Source organism: Hemicordylus capensis, chromosome 3 (genome assembly GCF_027244095.1).
Source record: "Hemicordylus capensis ecotype Gifberg chromosome 3, rHemCap1.1.pri, whole genome shotgun sequence".
Lineage (NCBI taxonomy): Eukaryota > Metazoa > Chordata > Lepidosauria > Squamata > Cordylidae > Hemicordylus > Hemicordylus capensis.
This window is the reverse complement of record NC_069659.1, coordinates 290,543,760-290,570,373: the sequence shown is the minus strand read 5'-3', so window position 1 is coordinate 290,570,373 and position 26,614 is coordinate 290,543,760. Positions and strand designations below refer to the sequence as shown.

Below are 26,614 nucleotides of genomic sequence, written 5' to 3'. Positions count from 1 at the left end.
GGCAAGTCATGCCTTCGCATGGCGCAACATAACATCAGACCACTGGGTCCTTCACATAGTCCAGACAGGCTATGCCATAGAATCCACAACACTACCATCGTTCAACAGATCAAGACTACCTGCACCCCAGCTGCTGATAGAGGAAGTTCAAATGCTCTTAGACAAGGGGGTGATATCTCCTGTTTGGTGGACAGATCAGTGGCGGGGTTTTTACTCTTGCTACTTCCAGATCCCTAAACAGTACAGAGGCCTACAACTGATTATGGACCTACAGTGGCTGAACTGCCACGTGGATGTGTGCAAGTTTTGCATGATGGTGTTGCAGGGCATCCTTCCTCTCCTTCACAGGAGGAGTGGTTCATGACATTGGATCTCCAAGATGTGTATTTCCACATCGGGATCCAGCACAGCCACAGGCAAAACCTCAGGTTCACAGCGGGCCAACAAATCTATCAATACAACATACTCCCATTTGATCTGGTGATGGTGCCCCATGTATTTACAAAACGTATGGCTGTGATCATAGCACACCTTAGATGGCAAGGATTAGCAATATTTCCATACCTTGACAACTGGCTTCTGGCAGGAAGGATAAAACCCCTGCTAACTTGGCACCTTTTAATGCGGTGATTCTCTTTATTTAGCAGGGGGAGAGTAACTGGTCCTATCCACCCCCAGAACAGTACCTCCAGTGACTGTTGCTGGTATCTATCTTATGTTTCTTTTTAGATTGTGAGCCCTTTGGGGACAGGGTTCCAAATGAATGAATGAATGACGGTCCTAAGCTTACTGGAGGATCTTGGCATCCAGGTCAACTGGTCAAAGTTAAAACTCCAGCCAGTGAAGTGCATAGACTACATAGGGGCCATTCCTGACGCGGAAGCACAATGTGCATTTCTGCTCATGGAGTGCTTCTTGTGCATCAGAACCCTAATATCCACCTTTATGGCGCATCCCAGACAAAAGGCTCACAAGATACAGAAATTACTGAGCCTGATGGCTTCATGCAACTCCACTGTGTACTACACCAAACTTTGACTGAGACATCTGCAACTCTGGTTTCTGTCGGTTTTCTGACCCAACGTAGACAATGCTCAGATGCTGCTGACGATTCCATACCCGATCCTAGTGTCACTCCACTCCAGTGGTAGACAAAGGAGGTCAATCTCCTGGTGGGAGTCTCCTTCCAAGTACCGTAACTGTCTGCCTGGGTCATAATGGGGGCTTCTTTGTAGGCCTGAGCCCAAAACTGCTCAGCCACGTTTTGGTGGTGGCGGGGGTGGCTCCTTAAGGGCTGGGGAGGGTGCACTTACCCCTCACGCTGCTTTCCCCCCACCGGTGCTCTGTTTGTACCGAAATCCATGCGGCAGCAGCGTACCTCCCTGCCGCCCCTTCCCTCTTTCATCGCCATAAGCTGCCGGAAGTACCGGCTGTGCGTGCGCACACGCATGCGATGAGTGCACACGCAGCCGATACTTCCGGCGACTTGTGGTGACAAAAGGGGGAAGGGGTGGCAGGGAGATATGCTGCTGCCCTATGGATTTCGGTACAAACGGAGTGCCGGCGGGGGGAAAGTGGCGGGAGAGGTAGGTGCACCCGCTGGTGCTGAAACGGCCCTGGAGCCGAAACGTTTTGGAAGCCTCTATAATGTTCTCTGAAACGTTTCAGGCTCAAGCCTACTTCTTTGCAAGCTTGGGGAGCCCATTGCAGGGATCTTTGTGCACAAGACCTGTGGTCTCCGAGCCAGTGCCAAATGCACATCAACATTTTAGAACTCCTGACTGTGTTCCTGGTGCTCAAATCCTTCCAACCATCGCTGACGGGAAAGGTGGGTCAAACCAGCCTACACAATACTACGGCAATTGCTTATCTAAACTGCAAGGGAGGGACGAATTCCTGTTCCCTTTGTATGCTAAGCCTTCAAATTTGGAACTGGGCCATAGTTCAACAAATGACCCTAACCACTATCCACATCAAAGGTGTGGAAAACACCCTAGGGGATCATCTCATCAGGTTGCAACTTCTTCTGCAGCAACATGAATGGGAGGTCAATCTGACATACCTTCTACTGCTGTTCAGGGCATGGGGGACTCCAGAAATCAATCTGTTCGCAACGTCAGTGAACAAGAAGTGCCTCCAATATTGCTCGAGGGCCAGTGTCGGCCAGAACTCCAGAGGGGATGCCTTCCAATTCAGTCGGGGTCAGAAATTTCTATACATCTTTCCTCTTTACCCTCTGTTCTAGTGAAAATCCTGCAGGAGTCTGCAAATTGTATTTTGATTGTTCCCTGGTGGCCCCGAGAGCCATGGTTTCAATAAGCACTCAGACTGTCGGAGGGTTGCCACAGGTGTCTGTGTCAATGCGAGGATCTTCTGCTACAGGAGGACAGAAGACTTGGTCATCCTGACCTAAAAACCCTAAACTTGATTGCCTGGAGGATAAGTTTTTGAACGACATCCTCCACAACAGGAAGAAATTGACTCTCATCAATTACAACAGGCAGGGGAAGCGATTCAGTGTGGATGCACAGTGGCAAGGTTTTCTACCTTACTCTGCAACATCTTGCCAAGTCCTGCTGTACCTCACGAGCCTTAAGCAGCAGAAACTGGCCAATGTCTCCATTAAAGTTCATCTGGCTGCCATTTCTGCTCATCATCCTAGATGGGATGGAACAATGGTTGTCTCGCATCCAGACTCCAAAAGATTCTTAAAAGGCCTGAACAACCTCTACCCATCTATCTGTTGACCTACTGAGCAATGGAGCTTGTCCCTTGTCCTGTCTGCTCTAACGGGAAACTGAGCAAGTGCACCATATGCAGGGGGCGGGGCTAAGCACTTCGAGGAGCTAGTCAATTCTGCCCAAATGGCCCCTTGCAGGTGCAGAACCCACTCTTAGGACTGCAACGGATGACTTCCAGATCAATAGTTAAAGGTGAGCAACCTGTTTTGCCTCTCACATGCCCACACAAACAGCTCTGCTCCGTGCAGCTCCATAAAGCACAGAGCATGGTGGAGGGATCTGGGGCTGGAACTTGTTCCAGTGTCCAGGCATCCCTCAATGTAAATGCATGGTATGTGCATCATATATGGGACTCCCCCCTCCAAAAGGCACTCTATGCACCCATCTCTGTGATTCCTGGTAGCTGGGTTAAAGTTGCAAGAGCACGCTTAATCTTGGCTAAAAGCTGGAGTTATTTAAGGGGTTAGGCAGGAGGGGAGCAGAGGGATCCATAAGGATCCCGCCACTTCTCATGACCAGCCTAACTCTGCTCAGGCAGCCCAGGCAGGGTTAGGCTGGTTTTAAGAACAAAGCCTCATAGTGTTTGGCTCTGCATAATTATTTTACTCAAGTGGCTGTGGAGGAGGCAGCTATCAGAATTGGGACTGCAGTGCATGGGGATGGGCTATTTAGCTCTTTCCTGCTATGCTGCCATTCTGAAGAAAACTGCACCTCAAACAACTATTGGCTCCAGAAGGGAAGCTTCCATTGACTTGCTGGAAGCTCCCTCCTCACACCCTCCATAGTTGCTATTTGAAGAAAATAAACCAATAATGCATGGCCAATGTGTAGCTGATCAGAATTCATTCCCAACTGGTGAATAGTTGCTGTCCACCACTCCCCTGCGCCCTTGTGTAACCCTTTTTTGAAATGTAGATGTGCGAATTGTGCACTTTGCTAAAATTGAGAGTTGTTGGAGCAAAGTGGTGGGTGTTCTAGCTGAATCTAGCAAAGCCCTCAAGCATGAGCTCAACTTCAAGCATGTGAACAGTCTCTTCAAAGTGAGTGGGGGTAGTATTTCGTGTGTTTGAGATCTCCTAGGGATCTGGCTGATGTTTTAAATATCTTGTAAACTTAAGTTGTTTTTGTTTGAAGGACTAGCTTTATCATAATTAAATTAACTATTTTCTTTTTTAGATCTAAGTTTTCAAACTGCTGCCCGCATTCTGACTACTCCCACTGTGTATGCATTGATGGTCATGAAAGATCTAAGTCAGAATTTTCCTACAAAGGCTAGGTATAATAATTATTATTACTACTTTTTAATTACTTGTTTAGTAGAAATGTTGTGCTAAGTGCGTATTTCAGTGAAAAGTGTTAAAGATCTCATCCAAACTGTGGTTGTCCATAAAACTGAGAGTGGAATCCTGATTCTTGAAACAAAGCAATTTGGTCTTTTATGTACATGGGCGACCTTGGGGTGGTTCACCCAGGGACAATTGGTTAGTCAACATTTTGATAAGAAGCAACTGGGGATGGCCTAATATGAATACTTGGAATCAGCATTCCCTCTAACAGGGAATCCCAGACGTCATTGACTACAGCTCCCAGCATCCCCAGCTCTGGTGGCCTTTGGCTGGGAATTATGGGAGTTGGTTCGAATCCCTGCTGGTACTATATTAGGCAGCAGCGATATAGGAAGATGCTGAAAGGCATCATCTCATACTGCACGGGAGGAGGCAATGGTAAACCCCTCCTGTATTCTACCGAAGAAAACCACAGGGCTCTTTGGGCGCCATGAGTTGAAATCAACTTGACAGAACACTTTACTAGGGATGTGCATGGACCGCGGAGGCACGGTCCGACACCAAGGGTGTGTGTCTCGCTCTAAGGCAGGGTGGGGGTTGTACTTACCCCTCCCGCCGCTTTTCCCTCTCCGGTACTCCATTTTGCAGAGAAATTTTCAGGGCGGCAGCATTCCTCCCCGCCGCCCCGCCCCTGTTGTTGACCAGAAAAAGTGGAAGTAACTTCTGCGCCTGCGCCTGCTGTGCATGTCGCACATTGCGTGCGCACGCTGCACGGCGGGCGCATGCGCAGAAGTTACTTCCGCTTTTTCCGGACAACAACAGGGGTGGGGCGGCAGGGAGGAATGCTTCCACCCCAAAAATTTCTCTACAAAACAGAGCGCCGGAGAGGGAAAAGCGGCAGGAGGGGTAAGTAAAACCCCCGCCGCCCTTAAAGCAAGACCCCCCCCCGCATCAGACCGCCTGACCGGGCCACTTGCAAACCGGTTCACAGGCCTCTAACATGGCCCGCGAACCAATTAGTGCACATCACTACACTTTAACAGAGATTCCCAGATGTTGTTGACTAAAGGAAGAGGGAACACTGCTTGGAATGACTGCACTTTGGTATGGTATCTTTCTGTCAGTCACCTTTATTACAGTCAAACACCAGCACAGGTTATAATATAGTAATACAGTAAAGTGGATAAGGCAGTCAGATTATTATGAAAATAAATTTTACATGTATTGCTACTATAAACTATAAGATTGAGATTTTTTATTACAGCTCTATTGGGAAGACTGATGGAATAAGGGTCTAAAAATGCAAGATATTTAAAACATACTATGGAGTACAAGCAAGGTAGCTAAAATATAAAATAAAATATAAAACTGCTACATAAAATTAATCAGTTACAAAATACAACTCTAGTGGGATATGTAAAATACAACTCTAGTATACCTAGGATTATCAATGAATAGAAGACATCTACCATGTTAGAGAGAGAGAGAGAGAGAGAGACTATAAAATGTACTGTAGGGTAAAAAGGGAAATGAAGTGACTAACTAAAAAGGACGATCTAGTAAAGCAGTTAAAATCAGCTTCATGGATTATAGGCTACAGTCAGGGAGTATGGTGTCTTTGTATCTCTAACATTAGCGTAATGTCCCCTTTAAGGGATCCAAGGTGGGTGGAGATCTCAGACACAAAACTATTCTTAATTGTGTTTTGGATATCTAATAAGGAGGCTGTTCTCACGATTAATGAGAAGATCCTGGGGAGGGTTTGCAGAGAGAGCGGGCTTAGCCCGCTCTCCCTGCACACAAGCAGGCATTCTGCTCTGGGCCATTACGGAGCCGGTGGGAGCTGGCAGGATCGGGGACCTTGTGGCCACCGGAAGCTCCAGCATGACCTGCACGAGTGCGCAGGGCATGCTGGAGAGACCCCTGAGCCGGGAGGCTGCTTTTCAGCCTCCCAGTCAGGGGTCTCCTCATGAGTTGCTGTGGCGCAGAGCCGCGCCGTGGTAACTCATGATTAAAAAAACTGGGTTCGCAAACTCGGTTTAAGGGGAGGGGGTAGTTTGGCGGGTTAACTGCCTGGAGGCCACCGGGCTCACCTGCAAGCCCGGTGGTTCTCATGGTCAGATGAAATCGAGCTAGGCTTCCCAGCCCGATTTCACCTGATCGTGGGAATAGCCTCTTAGAGTGGTAGATGGTCTTGGACTAATGACTCACCCAATCCTAGAATACATCAAAGTTTCTTGGTGTCATGTTTGGTCTCACTCGGCTAAGAAATGGACCCAGAGTCCATACATATAAATACTTGCTGCAGGAGAAGTCCACCAGTGTTTAACTTGCTCGTCCCCCTCACTGTTAAATGTGTGTTGCTTACATGCCACATTTTAAATGCTCACTACTCTTCTCTGTGAACCCAGCCTCTTTGTTCTGCTCCACTGCTTTGTTTCTGGGTAATACATGTTGGAAAGCATGTCCTTTACCAGCTTGGTCTGTGAGACTCTGGAGGGCTCTTCAGAATTGGAAATGGGGAGAAAGCAGTTGCAGGGATCTTGTGCAGGCTTAAGGAGAAGTCTGTGCTGTGGTGCTTTAGCAGCCCGGCCTCTCAGCAACAAACTTGCACAAGAACTTAGGGGATTTTCTTGCAGTCCTAGAATGCATGCACAGGATTGTTGACAATGCCAGCATTTATTTAAAGTGAAGTTGCAGAGACCAAGGAGGAAAAGTTGGCAAGAAGGAGAATGGTACTCATAAACACTAAGCCAACTCCAAGGAAAAGTTGCCCAGGGAACAGAGGAGGAACTGGTGTCATGGAACCGCTTCCCTCTCCTGGTAACCGAGGTCTCCAAGGGGGTGAATAAGAGGCAGGGCCAGAAGCCGAGCAAACCCTGAGAGGGTTGTCCATTCAAAGACGTGGCAATACACACATTTGTTTGCATGCTGCTTGTTTTTTATTTTTAAACTGTTGATTTGCTGTCCTGTGTGTAAGACCTTGAGAATTAGTGGGCCTTGGTTCTGGACAGAAGCAAGTTTTATGCATGAACTGAAGGGAAATTGAGATAGTTGCTTGAAATGTAATCTTTTGTGAGACAATCTGTCCTAGAGAGTTTGGCTGAAATAAATACATGTTGCTTTTACCATGTAATCTGTACCTTGAGAATAATATGAAGTAAATTCTTAAGCTCGTCTGGTGGCTACACAGTGACGGTCCTTCTCTGTTGCTGCCCCAAGACTCTGGAATGTGTTCCCTGCTGAGATAAGAGCCCCCACCCCACCCCGACAAGCTTTTAAAAGTCTCTAAAGACTTAATTTTTCACCTAAGCGTTTTAATTGGATTGCAGTTTTAAATTGTTTTAAGGTTTTCATTTTTAATCTGTTTTATGTTGTTGTAAACCGCCCAGAGACAGAATTTGGCTGGCTGGCTGGATAATCTGTTTACTTACTGATGTAACAGCTGCATGCTCCAGTGAGGCATATTGTGTTTTGAGGTAGAGAAGGTTGCGTGTGTCTTTGTGTGCATCCTGGGTTTCTTTCGGCTACACCCCGGCCTATTTGGCTGGTAACGATTATGGATAAGCTTTCCAATATTGGCCTAGATCCTGAATTTTTATTAGGAACTGACCTAGTGAATGCCCCAAAATTAGTTCGTCAATGTCTAAATGATATGGAGTCTCAGAACGAGTTGGCTTGTCTGCCGGCATTTTACAGTCAATTTAAGGCCAGGGTGGGGGTTTTTTCGGCTTCATATTTGTCCACCATAACTGTCAGAAAGTTCAACTGGGCTTTTTCAAGAGCACACTTTAATGCCTTTCCTTCAGCTATATTGATGGGGAGATTTCTACATCTACCTCTGGAGGCTCGCTTGTGCCCTTGTGGTTCGGGTGAACCTGAATCAATTGCTCACATTTTATTACACTATAGATTCTACAGTAATATTAGATGTCATTTGATTCTGCTGCTTCTTTCTAAGTTTCAACATCAATTGGATGATTTGCTGGTGAAATTTTTACTTGAAGATAATGCACTCTGCATCTCTCATGTTGTAGCAAAGTTTTGTTACATCACAATGAGAATTCGTAGTTCATTGATTGATGCTAAAGTTAATGACTAAGTTAATGTTGAATGCTGGAATAATTTTTATTGTTTGTGTTGTTGTTTTGGCCATTGGCCGTAAATAAAGTATCTATCTATCCTAGTTAAGACGTAACTCTAAACCAGGCCTGCTCAACTTTGCCCCCCCCCAGCTGTTTTTGGACCACAACTCCCATAATCCCCATCCACAGTGGCCAATAGCCAGGGATTATGAGAGTTGTAGACTAACATCTGCAGGAGGGCCGAAGTTGAGCAGGCGTGCTCTAAACCAGGGATTCTCAATTTTGGGTCCCCAGATGTTATTGGACTTCAACTCCCATAATTCCCAGCCCCAGTGGCCTTTGGTTAGGGATTATGGGAGTTGAAGTCCAGTAACATCTGGGGACCCAAGGTTGAGAATTCCTGCTCTAAACGATAGGCTAGCATTGTGAGAATGAGCAGACACAACCCTTGGGCTTACCCATTTCCACTGCCACTTCATGTACAAAATGGAGGAAGTTTAAAATTTGCTCTTGCAGTTTGGAATAAACAACAGTTTTCCTTATGTACAAATTTGGGTAACCATAGTTTGTTCAAATACAGTAGATCCTGGTTTGTTATAAATAACTGGTTTGAACAAACTCTAGTTTCCAAAATCACAAGAAACTGCACTTTATTCCAAGCTACAAAGAGAAAGCTTCCTCCCCTCATACACAAAGGGGAGGCAAGCAGGCATTGTCCATGCCTGAGGTTCACATTTGCTTGTTCTTAAAACAGTGGGGTTTTTTTTAATGTGTGTGTGTGAAAGCAAAGCAAGGGATAATGGGAAGTTGGGCAGATAGTGATAAAAATGAATTTTCTGATTTGGTATTTGTTTTGGTAGAGGAATAATGAAGACAGTTGTTTCTTCAGAACTCAGATCTGAAGTTGAAGAGAACCAAAAGGTAATAATGATTTTTTGTATAGCTCTAAAGTTTTAAAGCACATATTTCTGTTGTTGTTGAAATGTATTTAAGAAAGGTTTTATGACTCTCTTAGCAGTGTAAATATTTCTGTTGGTATTGAATTCTAGTAGTGAATTAGTTACACAATTCATTTTTGAAGAAGAATTACTTGGGAGTAATTATTGTGCCCACCTTTAGAAAGCTTTTTCAGATTTGATATTAAAAAGCCAATCATTGTGGAATATTTATTCTCCTATGGCAGCAGATTCCTGCACTGAGCAGGGGGTGGACTGGAAGGCCTTCTAGGTCTCTTCCCACTCTAAAATGCTATGACTCTGTTCTCCAGTGGTGATAAATGCTATCTGTTTAACTTGAATGTATTAGTAGTGTTATGCATATTATAGTACTCTAGATGAAAAGTGCTTTCCTGTTGATCTTACTCATAAATTTTAATTGAGTAATAACTGTGGAAAAGGAAATCTCTGATCACAGCAACAAGGCAGCTCCAGTGTCCCTAGAGACAGTGAATGAAAATGCCTGCAGCTCTGAGTGTCACTTTGAGCCCTGTTGGAATGATTAAGTTTGGCTCAGCACACTCTACAGAGCTTCTAAGTATCAGATTCAATCGCTGTCTTTCCTGCGGTGACCTACGTGCTTCAGGCTAGATTGAAAAAACAATTTCCTTTCATGTGGACTACAAAAATGACTCCAGTCACTTGCAGCCTATGGTGGTCTGAAGGGGATTTAATAAAAGTAATGACTTTTGACAAAATGCTGTGCCTTTCCCTGTTTGTCTTGCACATACTAGTGCCTCATAGCCACAGGCATAAGCTTCTGCTTGTACTGTGGTAGCCACGGCCCAGGTCTGGATAAAGGAGGGAAGGCTATTAGTAGTTTTCAAGAAGAATCTAGAAGTTGATACATACAGGGTTGTTAATTCCAAGTGCTTGGAAACCACAAGCCAATTGGTAATCTATTTCCTAGGGGGAAATTATTAGCAGTTGCTTGGGGAAAATTTGGTCATGTGTGTTTGCCTCTGCTTTTGCATAAGTCTCAGTTGTGTGTCATTCTAGTAATTAAGAGACTCTTGTGCAGTGTTTTGGGAATGAACAAATGCAAACATAATAATTGGCACAGTAAAAACAACACAATAGTCTCCATGTACATCCTTTTATGACCTGACTAAACTAAGAGTTTACTCACAATGGCCTGATTCAGGCATAACACTACACATTGATAACATTTTTAGCCTACTTTCCAGTAGGCTTATGAGATCACCCAGCATTTTGTGTGTTGGTGTGTGTGTTCCCCCTACCCCCATCAACTTTGCAATGCCTGAACCAATATGAACCAAATTGGGTACAGTTCTAGGGACACCTCAATGGTGTCGTTTGTGATGATGTCACAAAAAGTGTGAACTTTTGAGGTGCAAGTGCACTAACTTGAGGATTGTCTAACAGATTTGGGCCAAATTTGGTAGTTTTAGTGAGTGACCGACAGAGACACCTCAATGGCATAGTTCATGATGATGTCATTCACCCCAATCCAAGATGGCGGACGCATGAACATTTGTGGTGCAAGAGATCTAACTTGTGGGCCTCATGTTGAACCAAATTTAGTACAGTTGTAGAGATAGTACAAGGAAAGTAGGCAGACTAGTTCTTACTAGAACAACTTGTATTTTTTGCCATAATATATTTCAAAAATGTGTTTAAAGGCTCTGCACTCTAAAGGCCAAAGTTGTGCAGCCCTGCTCTAAACCATGGTTAAGTACTATGAGAATCTGGAGCATCTTGGATTCATGTAGTTCTCCCTCATTTTTGCATAGCTAAAAGCTTCCATTCGTGGTTTGTAACAGACAGTGACTTATATCCAGACTAATGCTGTGCATGTTGAAAAATGTTTCATGTACACAACAGGGGAGAGATGATTTTTGGTCTGCCCTCTTCCCTCTGCATCTCTTGTGCCTCCCAAAAATATGACCATGAGGGTTCCACAACTCTCAAACATCTTTTCTGGAGGCACAATGAGCTGCAGAGGGAAGAGGAGATTGGCAGAAATCATCCCTCCCCCTTTGCGCATGTGAATTTCCCCCCATGTGCACAGCATTAGTCTGGATGCAAGCCAGTTTCCCATACTGGACAAAATATGGGAAGCTATTATTTGTTACTTATCACAAACAGAAGCTCATAATTGTGTGCAGAGGAGATGGGGGGAGTGCATGAGCCTGAAGTATTCCACATTCCCATATGTCTGAACTGGGCCAATGTGTTGTGGTAATTGCTGCCTAATATCTGTTACCCTGTGTTAAAGGGAAGGGTGTAGTCTTTTGAACTACGCTTTTGAAGTGTGTGTGTGTAGAAATGTTGGTATGACAGTGTAAAACATCAAGAAAGCTGTCTTAACAAGCTCTCCCTAGAAAACGAACTCCCTCAGAGGAAAGGGGTTGTCACGACAATGAAGAGAAAACCATGGGGGAGAGGGATGTCCAGACCTAGAAAATGTTGTTGGGATACTCACTAAAGCATTCATATCCACTAGAGATTCAGTACTGCAAGGTTTAAGTTGCTCTAAATTTATGCTAAGACCTGAACTTTGGATTTAGGTGACACAGAGGATGTTTAGAATTGCTTCTAATTTAGTTGCTTTGCTGTCTAGAGGACAGCTTGACTACAGTGGAAGATGCATTTCTGGTGAAATCCTGCCTTTTCCCCCCTGACCTGATCTCCATGTTTCATTGTACCCCTTTTGATTAGGTCTATCCTTGAATGCAAATGTGGCCTGAGCTTTTGCCAGGGACACTTTGTCTTTATGGATGTAATATCCCTTTGGAATCAATAGCTTTTGACCTTGCAGCCCTTAATGCTATCCAGCATCATTATATGCCATAGATCTTAGTCACTAGTACCTCATTATTCCTGGAAATAGCTAGTTTGGAAAAGCCATTTTAAAATACAATAAAGCTATTCTCACAACCAGGAGAAACCGGGCTAAGGGTGCCTAGCCTAGTTCCTCCTGGTCGTGTGTTGTAACAGGAGCCGCATGGCTCCTGGCAGCAAACCCTCCTAAAAGCCCCTCCCTTTAAATGGGGTTAGCGGAGCAAGTGCTCCAGTAAACCCCGTTTACTGGATAGTGTGCCTCTGTGGTGCAGTGACTCACGAGGAGACCCTGACTGGGAGGCTCCAACAAGCCTCCCGGTGTGTGTGTGTGTGGGGGGGCTCCCCAGCATGCCCTGTGCACTTTCGTGGGGCATGCTAGGACTTCTGGGGGCTGGGCGGCATCCAATCCCCACCAACCCAACCAGCTCCGTGACGGAACCGGTAATCGTGTGGGCGGCCAATCCGGCTGCCCATGGAGGGCTGGATGCTCATGTGTAGGGAGAGTGGGTCAAGTCCACTCTCCCTGCCAAACCCCTTCCAGCTCTCCACACTGCTTGTGTGGAGAGCCTTATTATATATTTTTCACGTATGTAAATGCATGTTTCATAAACTGTCTTTTATGACTAAAGATTAGAAGTAGTTGATCTAGTGCATTTTGTATTGTCTGCATAGGGACTATTAAGAGCTGCAACAGAGAGATCTTTGGTGGTATGTGGAGTTCTTCCTTGAAGGGAGAGCAGTTCATCTTGATTTTTTAAAAAGAATCAGCCACATAGTTATGAAGGACCTGGCCACTAGACTTCATAAGTAGAAGGGAAAACACACTCAGAGGCACTGGAGGGAGCGTGCTGGTGATCCATTTTAGGAGACTTCTAATTCTCTCCCAGTCTCCACCACAGTGGTTGACTCAAATGTAGGGGCAAGAAGGCCTTTGGTCCCAAGGGTTCAGGATTCAGATCTTTGAAAATCAATTCTGAACCTGGTTGCTAGGGAGCCTAAGGACTAAAAGGACCTATAGTCAAATACCATAGGTAGCATCCATAGTGACTTTTTGTGGTTGCAACAGTCTGCAAAGTTGTGGTATTTCTAGTGGAAGAGGAAGCATCCAAATGGACGTTGTGCAAGGAGTTTCCTATTTGCAGCTATACGGGGTTGTGCAAGAAGTTGCACAATTGCAATAGGTTGCACTTGTGCAAGATCTAGTCTGGAACAGAAGAGAATTTCTTCATGCAACAAATGTGCTACATCCTTATGCTAGCACAACTGCATTTATACTAGCACAAGGCTAGTCTGGAAGTTATCCCATTGCTGCATAGGATTCTCTCCATCTGCTTTCCATCTAAACCAAGTTGTGGCAAAAGAATCAAGAAAATGGAGGAACCTTTTACTAGTTGATAGGGTGGAAAGAGACAAGTATATTGAAAGGGCATATAGAGATCAGTAGTGTTTGTGGATTTTGAAAGTTAATATTAAACTAATAAAACACTTAAATGCAGGTCAGTGAAAGATTTGATGTATGCTCCTGAAGTCTTGTATAAAATGAACTAATGTTAGTTGTTAGCATTCTATTAATGGCTTCATCACACTTTTTTCAGTACTTCAAGGGAACATTGGGATTACAGTCTGGAGATTCTGCTCTATTTATCAATGGACTCCACATAGATCTGGACACACAAGACATATTTAGGTTTGATTACTGATTTATTTATATGGTGTCATCACTGTGCATGGTGCATCAAAAAGTACAAGTTGATACCTTGTGGAGCTTGCAATCCATAATTGACTGCGGCAGAGACAAGAGAAAAAAGAAGGCAAATACAGGCAAACTTTGTTGTATGCGGAATCACTATTCATGGTTTCGCTTATCCACAGGTGTCAAATAGACACCCAATCTCCTTATCTGCAGATACAAAAGGGTTAAAACCCACATATCTGTGGTTCCTAGAAGGACGGAAATGACAGCGGAGGTAATTTCTGACTACCATTTTGTCTGTAGGAGCCGTTTTGTAGCTCATTTTGCCCCCTCCCCAGGAAAAAAATCCATGACTTTTGGGGACCATTTGGGACTTTTGCTGGATGCCAGGAGACCTGTGGAGCATGATAGGGCACTTTATTTGGCCCGCTTTCACAATTTGGGTGATGGGGTTTGAGGTCAGGAACCTAATCCCCATGTTCCCATAGACTCAATGACTCATTATCTGCTGTTTCGTTGCCCGCGTTAATATGTGGGAACGGAACGCCTGTGGAGAATGAAGTCAACCTGTAGAGGCAGGGGTAAATGGAGGAAGCATATGGGTATGAATTCTAATCTACACTTTGGAATATGTCACACACATTCTCTGTCAGTATAGAGTGCAGCTAGTGTAAAAGGCTAGAGTATACAGTGGTCCCTCTACTTACAAAATTAATCCGTTCCGAATGCACATTTGTAAGTCGAAAAGTTCGTAAGTCGAAAAGCGGTTTCCCATAGGAATGCATTGGGAACGGATTAATGCGTTCCGGAGCCTAGAAAAAAGACCCAGACCCCCAGTAAGGCTTGCAAACTGCACAGGAACATTTCTTTTCAAGAATAAACAGGCAGTAAACAGGCAGGCAAGTCAAGGAAACCGCATGTAAAATTCGTAAGTCGAGGAAACCCCATCTAAAAATTTGTAAGTCGAAAAAACCGCATCTAAAACCGGATCTAAAACTGCCGTTTGTAACTCGAAAAATACTTATGTCGAGTAGTTCGTAAGTCGAGGGACCACTGTATCTGCATTTGTATTTTACACTTTTAATCTGATCTGTGCTTTCTAGCTTGTTTGATGTGCTGCGGAATGAAGCTCGTGTTATGGAAGGACTGCACAGTCTAGGAATTGTTGGCCTTTCCATGCACAATGTGTTAAAGCTGAACATCCAGCCATCTGACTCTGACTATGCTGTAGATATCAGAAGTCCTGCTATTTCAGTGAGTATTGTTTCCAGCAATCTAAACCATGTGGTGAGTGCCTTCAAACAGAAAAAATTCCTTTTGGCTCTGATTGGATTTGTTTGTGGACTGTCATGATAGAATTCCGTAATAGGTCTTAGCTGTATAGATGCATATCTGGACAGAATAAAAGTTTGAGCTCTGCCCCAGATAATTTACGCTTTGATCTGCAAATGTGTAGAAAGAAAGAAATTGTATTAGAAATCATTATGAAAAGGCATCTGTGTACTGACACCATGCTGCTTGAATCAGAGCTGGAATTCGAGATAACTGTAACCTAAAGTAAAGCTGATTAGGGGTAATTTTCTTCTTAAGTACCAAAGTGATATTTCTCTTAGAGGCCAGTCATCTAGTCACTCACATACTTCACAGAAAAATGCTGATGAGCAAGTGAGACTCTTGCACTTCTGCAAGGCTCTCCAAAGCACGTTGGCACTGTTGCAGAGGCAGGCTGCTCTGTGCCTACTAAACATTGCACAGTTGCCTTTGCAAGGCTGCTTCCATTGGGAATAATGGCAATAGTGTTGCAAGTGCAATTGTGCAATGTAGTGCAATGTAGTGCAATTGTGCAATGTAGTGCAATTGTGCAATGTAGACACAGAGCAGTTCACCTCCACAGAGGGCAGAACATAGGATCGTGCTCAAGGCCCTCGGTGCATGGGAGCTACTAATTTTTTTGCTCCAATCCAGTGCTGGGTTCCAGTCCTGCCCACTCGGTGGCCCAATCGGTGCTGGTGTTCCAGCTCAGCAGAGTGATGGGAGGCAAACCAACATTAGGCATTTGTATCTTTATCCTAAGACTCAGAGAGTGGCTCAAAAGTTCCTAACACTGCACACTTAGGGGTTTCCCTTACACTTAGGTAATCAAGGCAGTGTGGTTTAGCTGTGGTGACAGGATTAGCCTGAGCTTCAGTATTCTTCCACTTAGATTTCATTGCCAGCCTCTGCTTGGCTAAAAGTGATGAAAACGCCAGGACGAACAAAACATGCACTATAAGATAGATGCAGTGGGAATGTTGTGTTGTAAATAAAATTCAGATAATGTTTATCGTATCTCATTTTCGTGACCCTAGAACCTCTAAATGTAATGTTACTGGCATTAAGTAGTTTAAGTAGCACATGTTTTTTTGTTTGTTTTGATGTTTTTAGTGGATCAATAATCTTGAAATTGACAGCAGATACAATTCTTGGCCTTCCAGTATTCAGGAGCTACTGCGCCCTACCTTTCCTGGTGTAATCAGACAAATAAGAAAAAACTTTCATAATTATGTAAGTGGTGATTTTGCTTATTTTCCTCTGTTAACTGTACCCTAAACCTTCCTGGGCTGGACAATTTTAGATTTTGTTTAAACCCAGTTTTCTGTCCTGTTGATTCCATAATATGATGAATATAATGGGATGAATGGGACTAATGTCAAGGTTAAACTCTCTCATGTTTGTTTTTATTATTTGGATGTCCTAGGATTTCAGAGAGGTTACGTCTTGAAAACACAACATTTTTGTGACTTTTAGTCTAAGTCACTCTTGAGTAAGTGTTGGAGAGGCCCAACAAATTATTAAATAAAACCGGACAACAGAAACATATATTGAAACCTCTTGCTAAAAGCTTGACCTGGCGATTAAAAGCCAGCCTAGATCCAAAGCAGTGTTCCCTCTAACAGGGATTCCTAGATGTTGTTCACTACAACTCCCATAATCCCCAAACAAAAACCATTTCAGCTGGGGATTCTGGGAGTTGTAGTCAACAACATCTGGGAATCCTTGTTAGAGGGAACACTGATCCAAAGGTCTTGCAATGCTTTGGAAAGAATCTTGGACTTTGGAGAGCATGCAGTGGAAAAGGAAGTTTGTGGGATTGTGAAACAACTGTAGAAAGTGTCTCTTTTTGTTCCCTTACTCTTTGCATCAGTTTTCTTCATTGTAAGGCTTGGGGGCCGGTGGCAGCCCCCACCAACCCTAAATGTGGCTCCCTTACTAATTGTTTATTGGGCCTATGTGAAGTTTTGGCCAAAACTGAATACTTGAGCCCTCGCACCATCTTGGAAGGCATGCACAGAGTGTCTGGAAGTATAGCCCTTCTCAGCCCTGTCTCTCTTAAAGGGCCCTCCCAGCCCTAAGAAACATACAGTACTGTGTGGAGGACAGCACAGTGGGAAATGGCACTTGCATGGAAAGATCTTTGTGCTGGCTTGGCATCATTCCTAACACTGGGATCTGCACCTGTGCAGTACCCACCACGGAAGGATTCGACAGCTCCTTGAAGCACTCTGAAGCCCCACCCTTCACACATGGAGCACACTCAGTCTCTTTTGGTGCCAGAGCTTCTTTTCTCCTCGCTTCCTTTCCATCCACCATAGTGTGCACTTGCTTAGGGATTCACTCCTTTATCTCGGTTCCTGGAACAAAAAAAAGTGTATTTCTAAATTAGTTACTGTTTTTTAAAAAAAACTTTCGGACTATGTTTTGCCTCTTTCTTTCTTCTTCATCTCAAGTCTCACGGACTTGAAGAAAACCTTTAAACATTGTTCCTCGTGTCATGGCACCTTACCCTCTTCGGACTGGCATGATTTGTTTTGCTGTGCCTAGGAGGGGACCATATTGTCCACTCTTGTAAAATCTGCCTCTCCTTTTCGAAGCAGACCCAGAGGAATTGGGAATTATGGTTGCGGGCCACACTTTACAAGACCGCCTTGCGCCTGCTGACTCCAATGCCGTTGACATCGACAGCGTCATCAATCTCAAAGTCGGCTCTGACATTTAAGCCTCCATCTGATTCCATCTCCAGCACCTTTAAGAATCCGAGGGACGTCCCTAAGGAGTCCACCACAAACATCACAAAGAGAGGAAGGACAAGGACTCCCGAGTCCTCGACTGCCCTGAAGCTCTTTAAGACATTGTTGGCACCTTCAGTATCAATGTCAATGCCCCCTTCAACCTTGTTGGCTTTGACCAAGTCGGCTTCTTCATTGAACAAGATCTTCAGCTATGATTTCTTATCTGTCAACATTGATGACTGTCGAGTGTTGCTCCTCGTCAGTGCCACCTCCAGTGCCACTCTGTCTGCTTGCTTCTTCGCTGACTTAGACACTGACACTTTCTGCAGTCGATTCCCATTCTTCGTCCTCCTCCACAAAAATTGTGAACAAGCCTTAAGTTCTGCCACCATCGTCATTGGGCGCTCTTCAGACTCCACCTCGTTGGTGTCAGTCTCCACAATCCATCCTCCATGGCTGTCTTCGTCGACAACTATGGATCACATTCTTCATCAGCTTTGATTTCACCTGCTTTCAGCACAGGGTTCCCCTCGACATCATCGAAGTTGAGGGATATCCAAATACTGGATTCTATTCCATACCCCTTGACTGCATCATGATTGACCTTCGAAGGTTCTCTTTACACGGACTCGACATCAAGGATGAACCCGATGGGGTTCCATGTGTTCTGAAGACTCATCTGCCTCGCCTGCCAGAGCTACTCTAGTTGCCTCTCCTTCTCATCTCCCATCGACTTGGAAGGAGTAGCTTCGTTTTTCTCTGCCAGCTCCTCTTTCATATCAACAAAAGATGGATTACTGGAGGTCTCCGGGTGCCCTCGACCCAGGATGCATCTTCAGGATGCATCAGTTCGGAGACCAAATGTTGGACACTCCTCTTCATTTCCATATGATTATGAGGAGTTTCACCTATGGAAGTTAAATAATCTGAAGTAGTGCACTCCTCAGGATCAGCCTACTGGTCCCTTTTCCTTTCAAGCATCCTATTGATCCCCTTCCTGGGCTCCAGCCTCTGCCCTCCAAACCTGCTGCTTCAACTCTTCTGCCTGCTCCTCCTTCTCATGTTCCACTTCAACCAGAGGACCCTGTTGAGCCATCAATACCACCAGATGCTCCTGTTGTCCCTGATACACATCTCTCGATGAGGAGTATGTTTCCACCTCTGAGTCTGATGATGATTCCACTGTTACAGAAACGTCTTCTGGCACCTCTCCAGATGATGATGTTTCAAATAAACCATCAGACTCTCCCAATGAAGAGACCAAGTCTCATAGACTCCAGGTCTCTGAGATGGTGAAAGTGCTCGGCCTGGAGCTAAAGTCTCCTACCAAAACTGTCAGTGACCTGGTTTATGACTTTATGTCTTTGACCATCGCTTCTACTCCTGCGGCTCTGCCCATGCTACCGGTACTAGTTAACTCAGCTAAGTCAGCTTGGGAAGCCCCCTCATCTACAGCTTCAACCTCTTGTAGGTTAGAGAACTTCTATCGGGTGCATGAAGAGGACTGCCAATACTTATTTAAGCACACACACACACCCAAACTCTTTGGTCATCAACTGTGTGCTTTCTTCAAAATCTGGAAAACAACATTCTGCTCCCATAGATAAAGAGCTCAGGAAGCTGGACTCTATAGGGTGTAAGAGTTACTCCTCTTCCTCCCTCTGCATGAAGGTTTGTAACTATGTGGCCTGTATGGCAAAATTTAGTTATTCTGTCTAGGAAGGCTTCAAGACTGACATGCAGAATGCCCCTGCACCTTTATAGGCACTTTTCAAGGAGCTTATTTATTTATTTTATTTATTTAAAATATTTATACCCTGCTCTTCCAGTACACTACTGCTTGAGGCGGCTCACAGTAAAATAAGATTTGATTTTATTTGGCTTCTCACAAAATCTGCTGATGTTACCCATCAGTCTCTAAGTACGGCAAAACATCTAACAGAGATTGAGTCCCGCACCCTGACCAGTGCTGTGTCATGCCTGGCTTTGGTTTTCTTTGCTCCAGCAGGATATGCGGGACAAGATCTAAGATTTGCCCTTTGACGGGGAAGGGCTTTTCAGTAAAGAGATAGACAATGTCATGGAGAACATTAAGAAGTCTTACTGTGCGTGCTTTCACTTCAACTGCACCTGCATTGTGCTCCTATACTCAAAGATTCCAAAGGCTGGACAGAGCCAAGGCCTCCTATCCTCATTCTGTCAAGATAAATTTCCGCCTCTCCTTTCCTCAAGGTCAAAGATGTCCTTCTCTCAACTTGGGAAATAACATCAAAAGCCTGGAGGCCAAGATGCCTCCAAACAAAGTCTTCGACTCCTCTGTGCCCATGCCCATTGCTCCTGTTCCTTCTTCTATCCAGCTCACTTTCTACTTAGCACCTTGGCGTCTTATCACCTCCAACAGCTGGGTGCTGTTATCCAACAGCTGGGTATCTTCTCCACCGGCTACGCCCTAGAGTTCTTGTCTCCACCTCCCTTCATGGGAATAAAATATACCCCTGCAACTCCTATGCTTCTAGCAGAGGTACAAGAACTGTTATCCAAAGGAGCAATAGAACTATACATACAAGGAAATTCCAGATGCTGACATTGCAACAGCTTCTTCTCCTATTGTCTGGAGAGGAGTGGTTCGCCACCCTGACTTGATAGCGTGGAGGTTGACCTTTTGAATAATATTCTTCTTTATGAATGGAAGGCCTCCACGAGGTGCAGTTACACCTGCTAGTGGAAGAGACTTTCTGTTTCTGCCCGGTCCAAGGGTTTTGATCCCTCCACAGCTTCGGACCACCAAATCTTACTCTACCTTAATTCTATTAAGCAGACAGGATTGTCTACCTCATCTATCAAAGTATACATGTCTGCATTATCTGCAGTGCACACAAGTTGAGGATCCACATCTCTTTCCCCTCCATCAGCCCCTGCAAGTGTTTTTTTGAAAGGCTTGAATTAGTGCAACTCTGGAGTCTTTCTCTGGTCCTCTCTACGCTCATGGAAGATTCCTTTAAGCCCATCTTCAACATTCCTCAAGTTACTTAACTTTAAAGTAACCTTCCTCGTTGCAGTTACAACAGCCAGGAGGGTCAGTGAGCTTTCCTCTCTAAGCATTGGCATTACCTATGTAATGTTTTACCCTAACAAGGTGGCGATGTGTACTGACCCAGCCTTCCTCCTAAAGGTAGTCCCGGATTTTCATTAACCAATACACCATTTTGCCCACCTTTTTTCTTGGCCTTGTGTCACCCCTTGAATGCTCATTACACTCTTTGGATGCCCATAGGGTCCTCCTCATTCACCCTCCTGTATTACCTGGCACACACTAAGGACTTCAGGCATACTCACAAACTCTTCATTACCTTTTAGGGTCCCAGTAGGGAATGACCTGTTTCCAGACAAGGCTGCCTGAATGGCTGGTTCAGTCTATCCTGTTATGCTACAAGAAGCAAGGATGAACTCCGCCTTCTACCATCTGGACTCATTCCACAAGGGCAATGGCGGCCTCGGCTACTTACCTGTCAGGAGTGAGTTTCACTGAAATCCGCAAGGCTGCAATCTGGTTGACTGATCAACCTTTTATTCAATACTACGCCCTTGACATGTGCTCTGTGACTGAGGCTGGTTTTGGGAGCCCCATTTTTAAGAAGGTTCTCGGATGCAGCCTTCTCCTATTTGGGAACTAGCTACTCTCCCAATGTTGGGAATGATACTGGTCCATCACAAAGATAAACAAGTTGCTCACCTGTAACTTTTGATCATTTGGTGACGAGGTGTCATTCACAACACCCACTCAGCCTCCCCACTTATTGGATGCACTTATCTTATTTCCTTCTCTGCCTTCTCTGAAGAAGCATCAATCCAACATCATCCATCCAGGAACTTAAGAGAAAGGTGCTCTTGCTCCAAAAGAGACCGAGTGTGCTCCACATGTGAAGGGCAGGGCTTCAGAGAATTTCGAGGAACTGATGAAGCCTTCCGTGGTGGCTGCTGTGCAGGCGCAGAGCCCAGTTTGGGGAATGATATCAGATCAAAAGATACAGGTGAGCGACTTGTTTTTCCCCACCAAAGTAACCCCTGCTTGAAAAATAGTGAAGACCACTGCTCTACATAGATTATGCAAATTAAGAAGGCAGTCTCAAGTTGTATAAAATCATGATGGGTTATTTATATGAATAGATACTTTGTGGACCATTATTTATTTCCATTTTTAGCCTACTTTCCAGTATGCTAATGAGATCACCCGGCATTCTGTGTGTGTCCATGTGTCCCCCAACCCCATCAGCATTGCAACGCCTGGACCAATATGAACCAAACTGGGTACAGTTGTAGGTACACATAGGGATACCTCCACGGTGTAGTTTGTGATGATGTCATCCACCCCAATCCAAGATGGCAGATGCATAAATGTTTGAGGCGCAAGTGGGCTAACTTGTGAACCACTTAACGGATTTGAACCAAATCTGCTGCAGCTGTAGGGACACATAGGGACACCTCAGTGGCACAGTTTGTGATGATGTCATCTATCCCAATCCAAGATGGTGGACGCATGAACGTTTGAGGCACAAGTGGGCTAATTTGTGGACAGTCTAACTGATATGAACCAAATTTGCTACAGCTGTAGGGACACATAGGGACACCTCAACGGTGAAGATTGTGATGATGAGATCCACCCCAATTCAAGATGATGGGCATGTAAACTTTGGAGGTGCAAGTGCATTAACTTGTGGACAATCTAACCAATTTGAACCAAATTTGCTACAGCTGGATGGACACATAGGGATGCCCCAATGGTGTAGTTTGTGATGATGTCACCCACCCCAATCCAAGATGGCGGATGTATAAACTTTTGTGGCACAAGTACATTAACCTGAGGACTGTCTAATTTGAACCAGATTTGGAACAGCTGTAGTGAGTGACACACAGGAACCTCAGTGATGCAGTTGTAATGATGACATCCACCCTAGTCCAAGATGACGGATACATGAACGTTTGAAGGGCAAGAGATCTAACTTGTGAACCTTGATTTGCACCAAATTTAGTCCAGATGTAGAGACAGTGAAAGGAAAGTAGGCTGATTAGTTCTTACTAGTAATATTTATATATAACCACATATTTAAAATTAGATATTGGTCAATAAACACATTTGATGAACGTAATTTGTATTCCTGATCCTCTTAAATCAACTAGTTTCACCTGAGTCAGGAATATTTCCCATTAGTTTCGTGTTAAAATTATAATGGAATATAGGAAAGTGCAACTTCTGAAGTGTGTGGGTCTCAAGCTGTTATAGAGTTTTGTACATTTAAGCCAGCACTTTTAACAAGGTACCAGTGCTGTTGCTGCAGCCCTTGGGTAATGTGATATACCACGGGTTCCCAAACTTTCAGTGTACCCCTTCTGTTGCAGATCTTAAGCTTGGTTACCCCACAGAGATTGTGTGTGTGTGTGTGTGAGTGAGTGAGTGTGTGTGTGTATACACTTAGGCACACACAAATTTAAATATTTCAATTATGAGATAAGCTGTTGTATTCACTGGCTTACACTCATGAGTATTCCTAACCCTAACCCTAACTTGCCCTATAAATCTCAATAAGACTTCTTATGAGTCTTAATCCAGCTAAAAGCCAGAGACTGGAGTAATCTGTCTCTTAACTGCAACATTTAAGTGAGTTTGTGTGAGTGTGTGTGTGTGCGTACATATATTATATACATAAAAACACAAATAGGGAGACAGGCTACTACAGTCGGCTCACATCCACACTAAGTGACCCACAAGCAGTCTTTTTGAAATTAATGGGACACATTTATGTGCTCTATTAAATCTCAGTGATAGTACTCAGTGCTCATTTTCTGAAGTCTGTCCTTCAGGCTGAGGGGAAGGGTACGGTGAGCTTCAGCATGTAACCTGTTAATCAGGAGCAAAGTAGGAGGGTCTTCATCCTCCTTCCTCCCCTTCTTCAGTGTACACATTGCTGAGGATGCATTGGCTTCAAGCCGGCGATCCTCAGATGGGGAACAAATAGATCTGGATCGTGAACTGTTGATTCCATAAGGAAATCGGTTCTGCACCTGCGCAGGCACCTCACAGGCCTACTAAGTAGCTCCTTGCGATGCCCAGCTGTCTGCACGTGCCCTCTGAGTCTGTTATATTCAGCGGTTGGGCATCTTCCTGTCAGTTTTTTGTTTGACCCCCATAGCATTCAGACCTCATTTGGGCTCCTTGTTATAGTGGAAATTCAGGATGACAACGTTGCAGGCAATACTACCATTCTTAGTTCAGGAAGAGTGGGCGGCAACATTGATCTGAAGGATGCTTACTTTCATGTAGGCATTCAGGAGAATCACCGGAAGTATCTCAGATCCACAGTAGGAGATGCAGTGTACCGGTCTTGCCCTTTGGACTCTCAGCGGCACCACAAGTATATACCAAGGTGATGGCTGTCATAGTGGCATATTTGTGAACTCAGGACTTGATTGTTTATCCTTATTTGGACGACTGGCTCTTGGTGAGCAGCGACAAGGAACTGCTGATCTCACAAATCCAGTTGATAATGCACCTGCTGCAAGATTTAGGCATCCACATAAATTGGAAAAAAATGAACCTCGAGCCCAGGAAACAGCTAAGCTTTATTGGCACCACTCTAGACATGAAGCAGAAAAGGGCATTCTTACCGAGGGAACGCTGTCACCAAATCATCTTGCTGACGAGCCTGTTTCTGGGCAGCCCCATTCAGCCGGCAAAGGAGATCCAAAGATTGTTGTGCTTGATGGCGTCCTGCAACACAACTGTCAGATATTGGACATGCTTCCTCTGCAACGATGGTATCTGGACAATTTCTGACCCAATATAGACAGCCAGAGGTTACGCCTAAGGATCCCACAGGCTGTGTTGAATTCTCTGCGTTGGTGGATGTCAGAGGGCAACCTTTTCCAAGGGGTGCTATTCAAACCATTAACACCAACACAATGGGTCATGACGGATGCTTTCCTGTTTGGATGGGGAGCTCATTGTGGACTGCACCGCATCCAAGGGAAGTGGATATGCTTACAGACTCGGGATAATAAATTACTTAGAACTACTGGCTGTATTTTTGGCTTTGAGGGTGTTCGAGCCCCAAATCAGAGGAACAGTAACACAGATTCACCTAGACAACATGCCGGCAATCGCCTACCTCAACAAGCAAGGGGGCACAGTCTCCCCAACGCTATGTGCCCTGTCCACACGGATATGGGAATGGTGCATTGCGCATGTCATTTACCCAGTAGCAATACATATAAGAGCCATCGACAATCATCTGGCCGACAGTCTCAGTCAGACCTGTCAATTCAATCACAGACACAAATGGGAGATCAAGGAAGCTTGTCTCAGGAAGCTTGTCTTCAGCAGATGGGGCACCTCAACTGTGGACATATTTGCCACAGCTGCCAACAGGAAGTGTCCAAAATATTGCTCATGTGCTGGCGTGGGCATGGGATTGCTGGACGATGCCTTCCAACACCACTGTCTCTTGGGGCTTCTGTACCTGTTTCTGCCACTGCTGCTGATGAGCCAAGTGCTGGCCCAGATTCTGAGAGAAGGGGCATCCTGCCTACTCCTGACCCCATGGTGGCCGCCCAGCCATGGTTTGCGCCACTGCTGCAGTTGTTGAGAGGGAACTTCTGCAGACTCCCTCTTATTCCGGACCTGCTCCAGAGGGAAGGAGGGAAGGTGCTGTATCCCGAAATCCGAACACTGTACATGACAGCATGGAGAATTGGGTTCTGAAGAAGATTCTGTTGAATAATAGGCACCCTTTGACTAGGTGCAGTTACTTCAGCAAGTGGAAGCGGTTCAAAACCTATGTGCGAGGACACAACTTCCGTCCACTGTGTGCTACCGTGCGACAGGTGTTGCTTTATTTGACCACCTTGAAAATGAAGGGGCTGGCTAATGTGTCTTTGAAAGTACATCTAGCAGTCATATCGGTCAAGCACTCTGGATGGGATGGGACAACAGTATTTTCTCATCTGGAGAGCAAAAGGTTCATGAAGGGCCTTAATAATCTATACCCGCCGCTGAAACGGCCAATGGAGCAGTGGAGTCTGTCATTAGTGCTAACGGCTCAAGCCTCTACATTTGGCAAATTTGCGCTTAACCACCCTCAAGGTGGCATTCTTAATTGCCATTACCACAGTGAAGCGTGTGAGGGAGTTGGCAGCATTGAGAATAGATAGGCCGTACACTCAGTTCTACCCGCATAAGGTGGTAATGGGACTGGACCCGGCCTTTCGCCCAAAGGTGCTTACTGAATTCCACCTTAATCAGGAAATCATTTTGCCAACCTTTTCCCAGGCCCCACAGACGGCCTTGGAGACAGCTCTACATTCCTTGGATGTCTGAAGAGCTCTGCTGTACTACTTGCAGGGAACAAAGTTACTGAGAAAGATGAAGAAGCTTTTTGTGGCCTACAAGGGGAGGAATAAGGAGCAGGCTGTGTCCAGATAGCATTTGGTGCACTGGCTTGTGGAACTGATCCTGCTCGCGTACAAACATCAGGGGGTTACTCCCCCAAAGACTGTACAGGCACATTCAGCCAGAGCATACTCAATGGCTGCCCATTTATCGGGGATAAAGATGGAGGACATCTGTACAGCAGCAACATGGTCCTCTCAACAGCTGTTCCTCAAGCACTATGCCATAGACCTATGCATGGCGTGACGGGCTGAGTATGGGAGGAGTGTCTTGAAAAGGGTGTTTCCATAGAGTTCTGCCTACGGCACCCTCTGCCAAGGTGTAAAGCTGACTAATCACCCATTTCCTCATGGAATCAATGGAACACGATCCAGATAAACAGGTTGCTTACCTGTAACTATTGATCTGGAAGTGATCTGTTGAATTCTTAAGACACGCCCCCTCCGAGCCATCCCCACTGCAGAAGACGGAAGCAGTAAAGTGCAACAACAAATGTTGCGGCAGGGAGCAGATCATG

At 45.0% G+C, this 26,614-nt stretch overlaps 1 protein-coding gene across 4 annotated transcripts in view; it reads left to right on the top strand.

Annotated features, from left to right (window-relative positions):
* UGGT1 (UDP-glucose glycoprotein glucosyltransferase 1) overlaps window positions 1-26,614 on the top strand; it is a 118,853-nt gene that overhangs the window by 23,885 nt on the left and 68,354 nt on the right. For all 4 annotated transcript variants that reach the window (XM_053308613.1, XM_053308614.1, XM_053308612.1 and 1 more), the window contains exons 10-14: window positions 3,918-4,017; window positions 8,973-9,033; window positions 13,508-13,599; window positions 14,709-14,859; window positions 16,030-16,149. In XM_053308613.1, coding sequence (XP_053164588.1) covers window positions 3,918-4,017; window positions 8,973-9,033; window positions 13,508-13,599; window positions 14,709-14,859; window positions 16,030-16,149 — 524 coding nt within the window. The remainder of the gene's footprint in view (window positions 1-3,917; window positions 4,018-8,972; window positions 9,034-13,507; window positions 13,600-14,708; window positions 14,860-16,029; window positions 16,150-26,614) is intronic.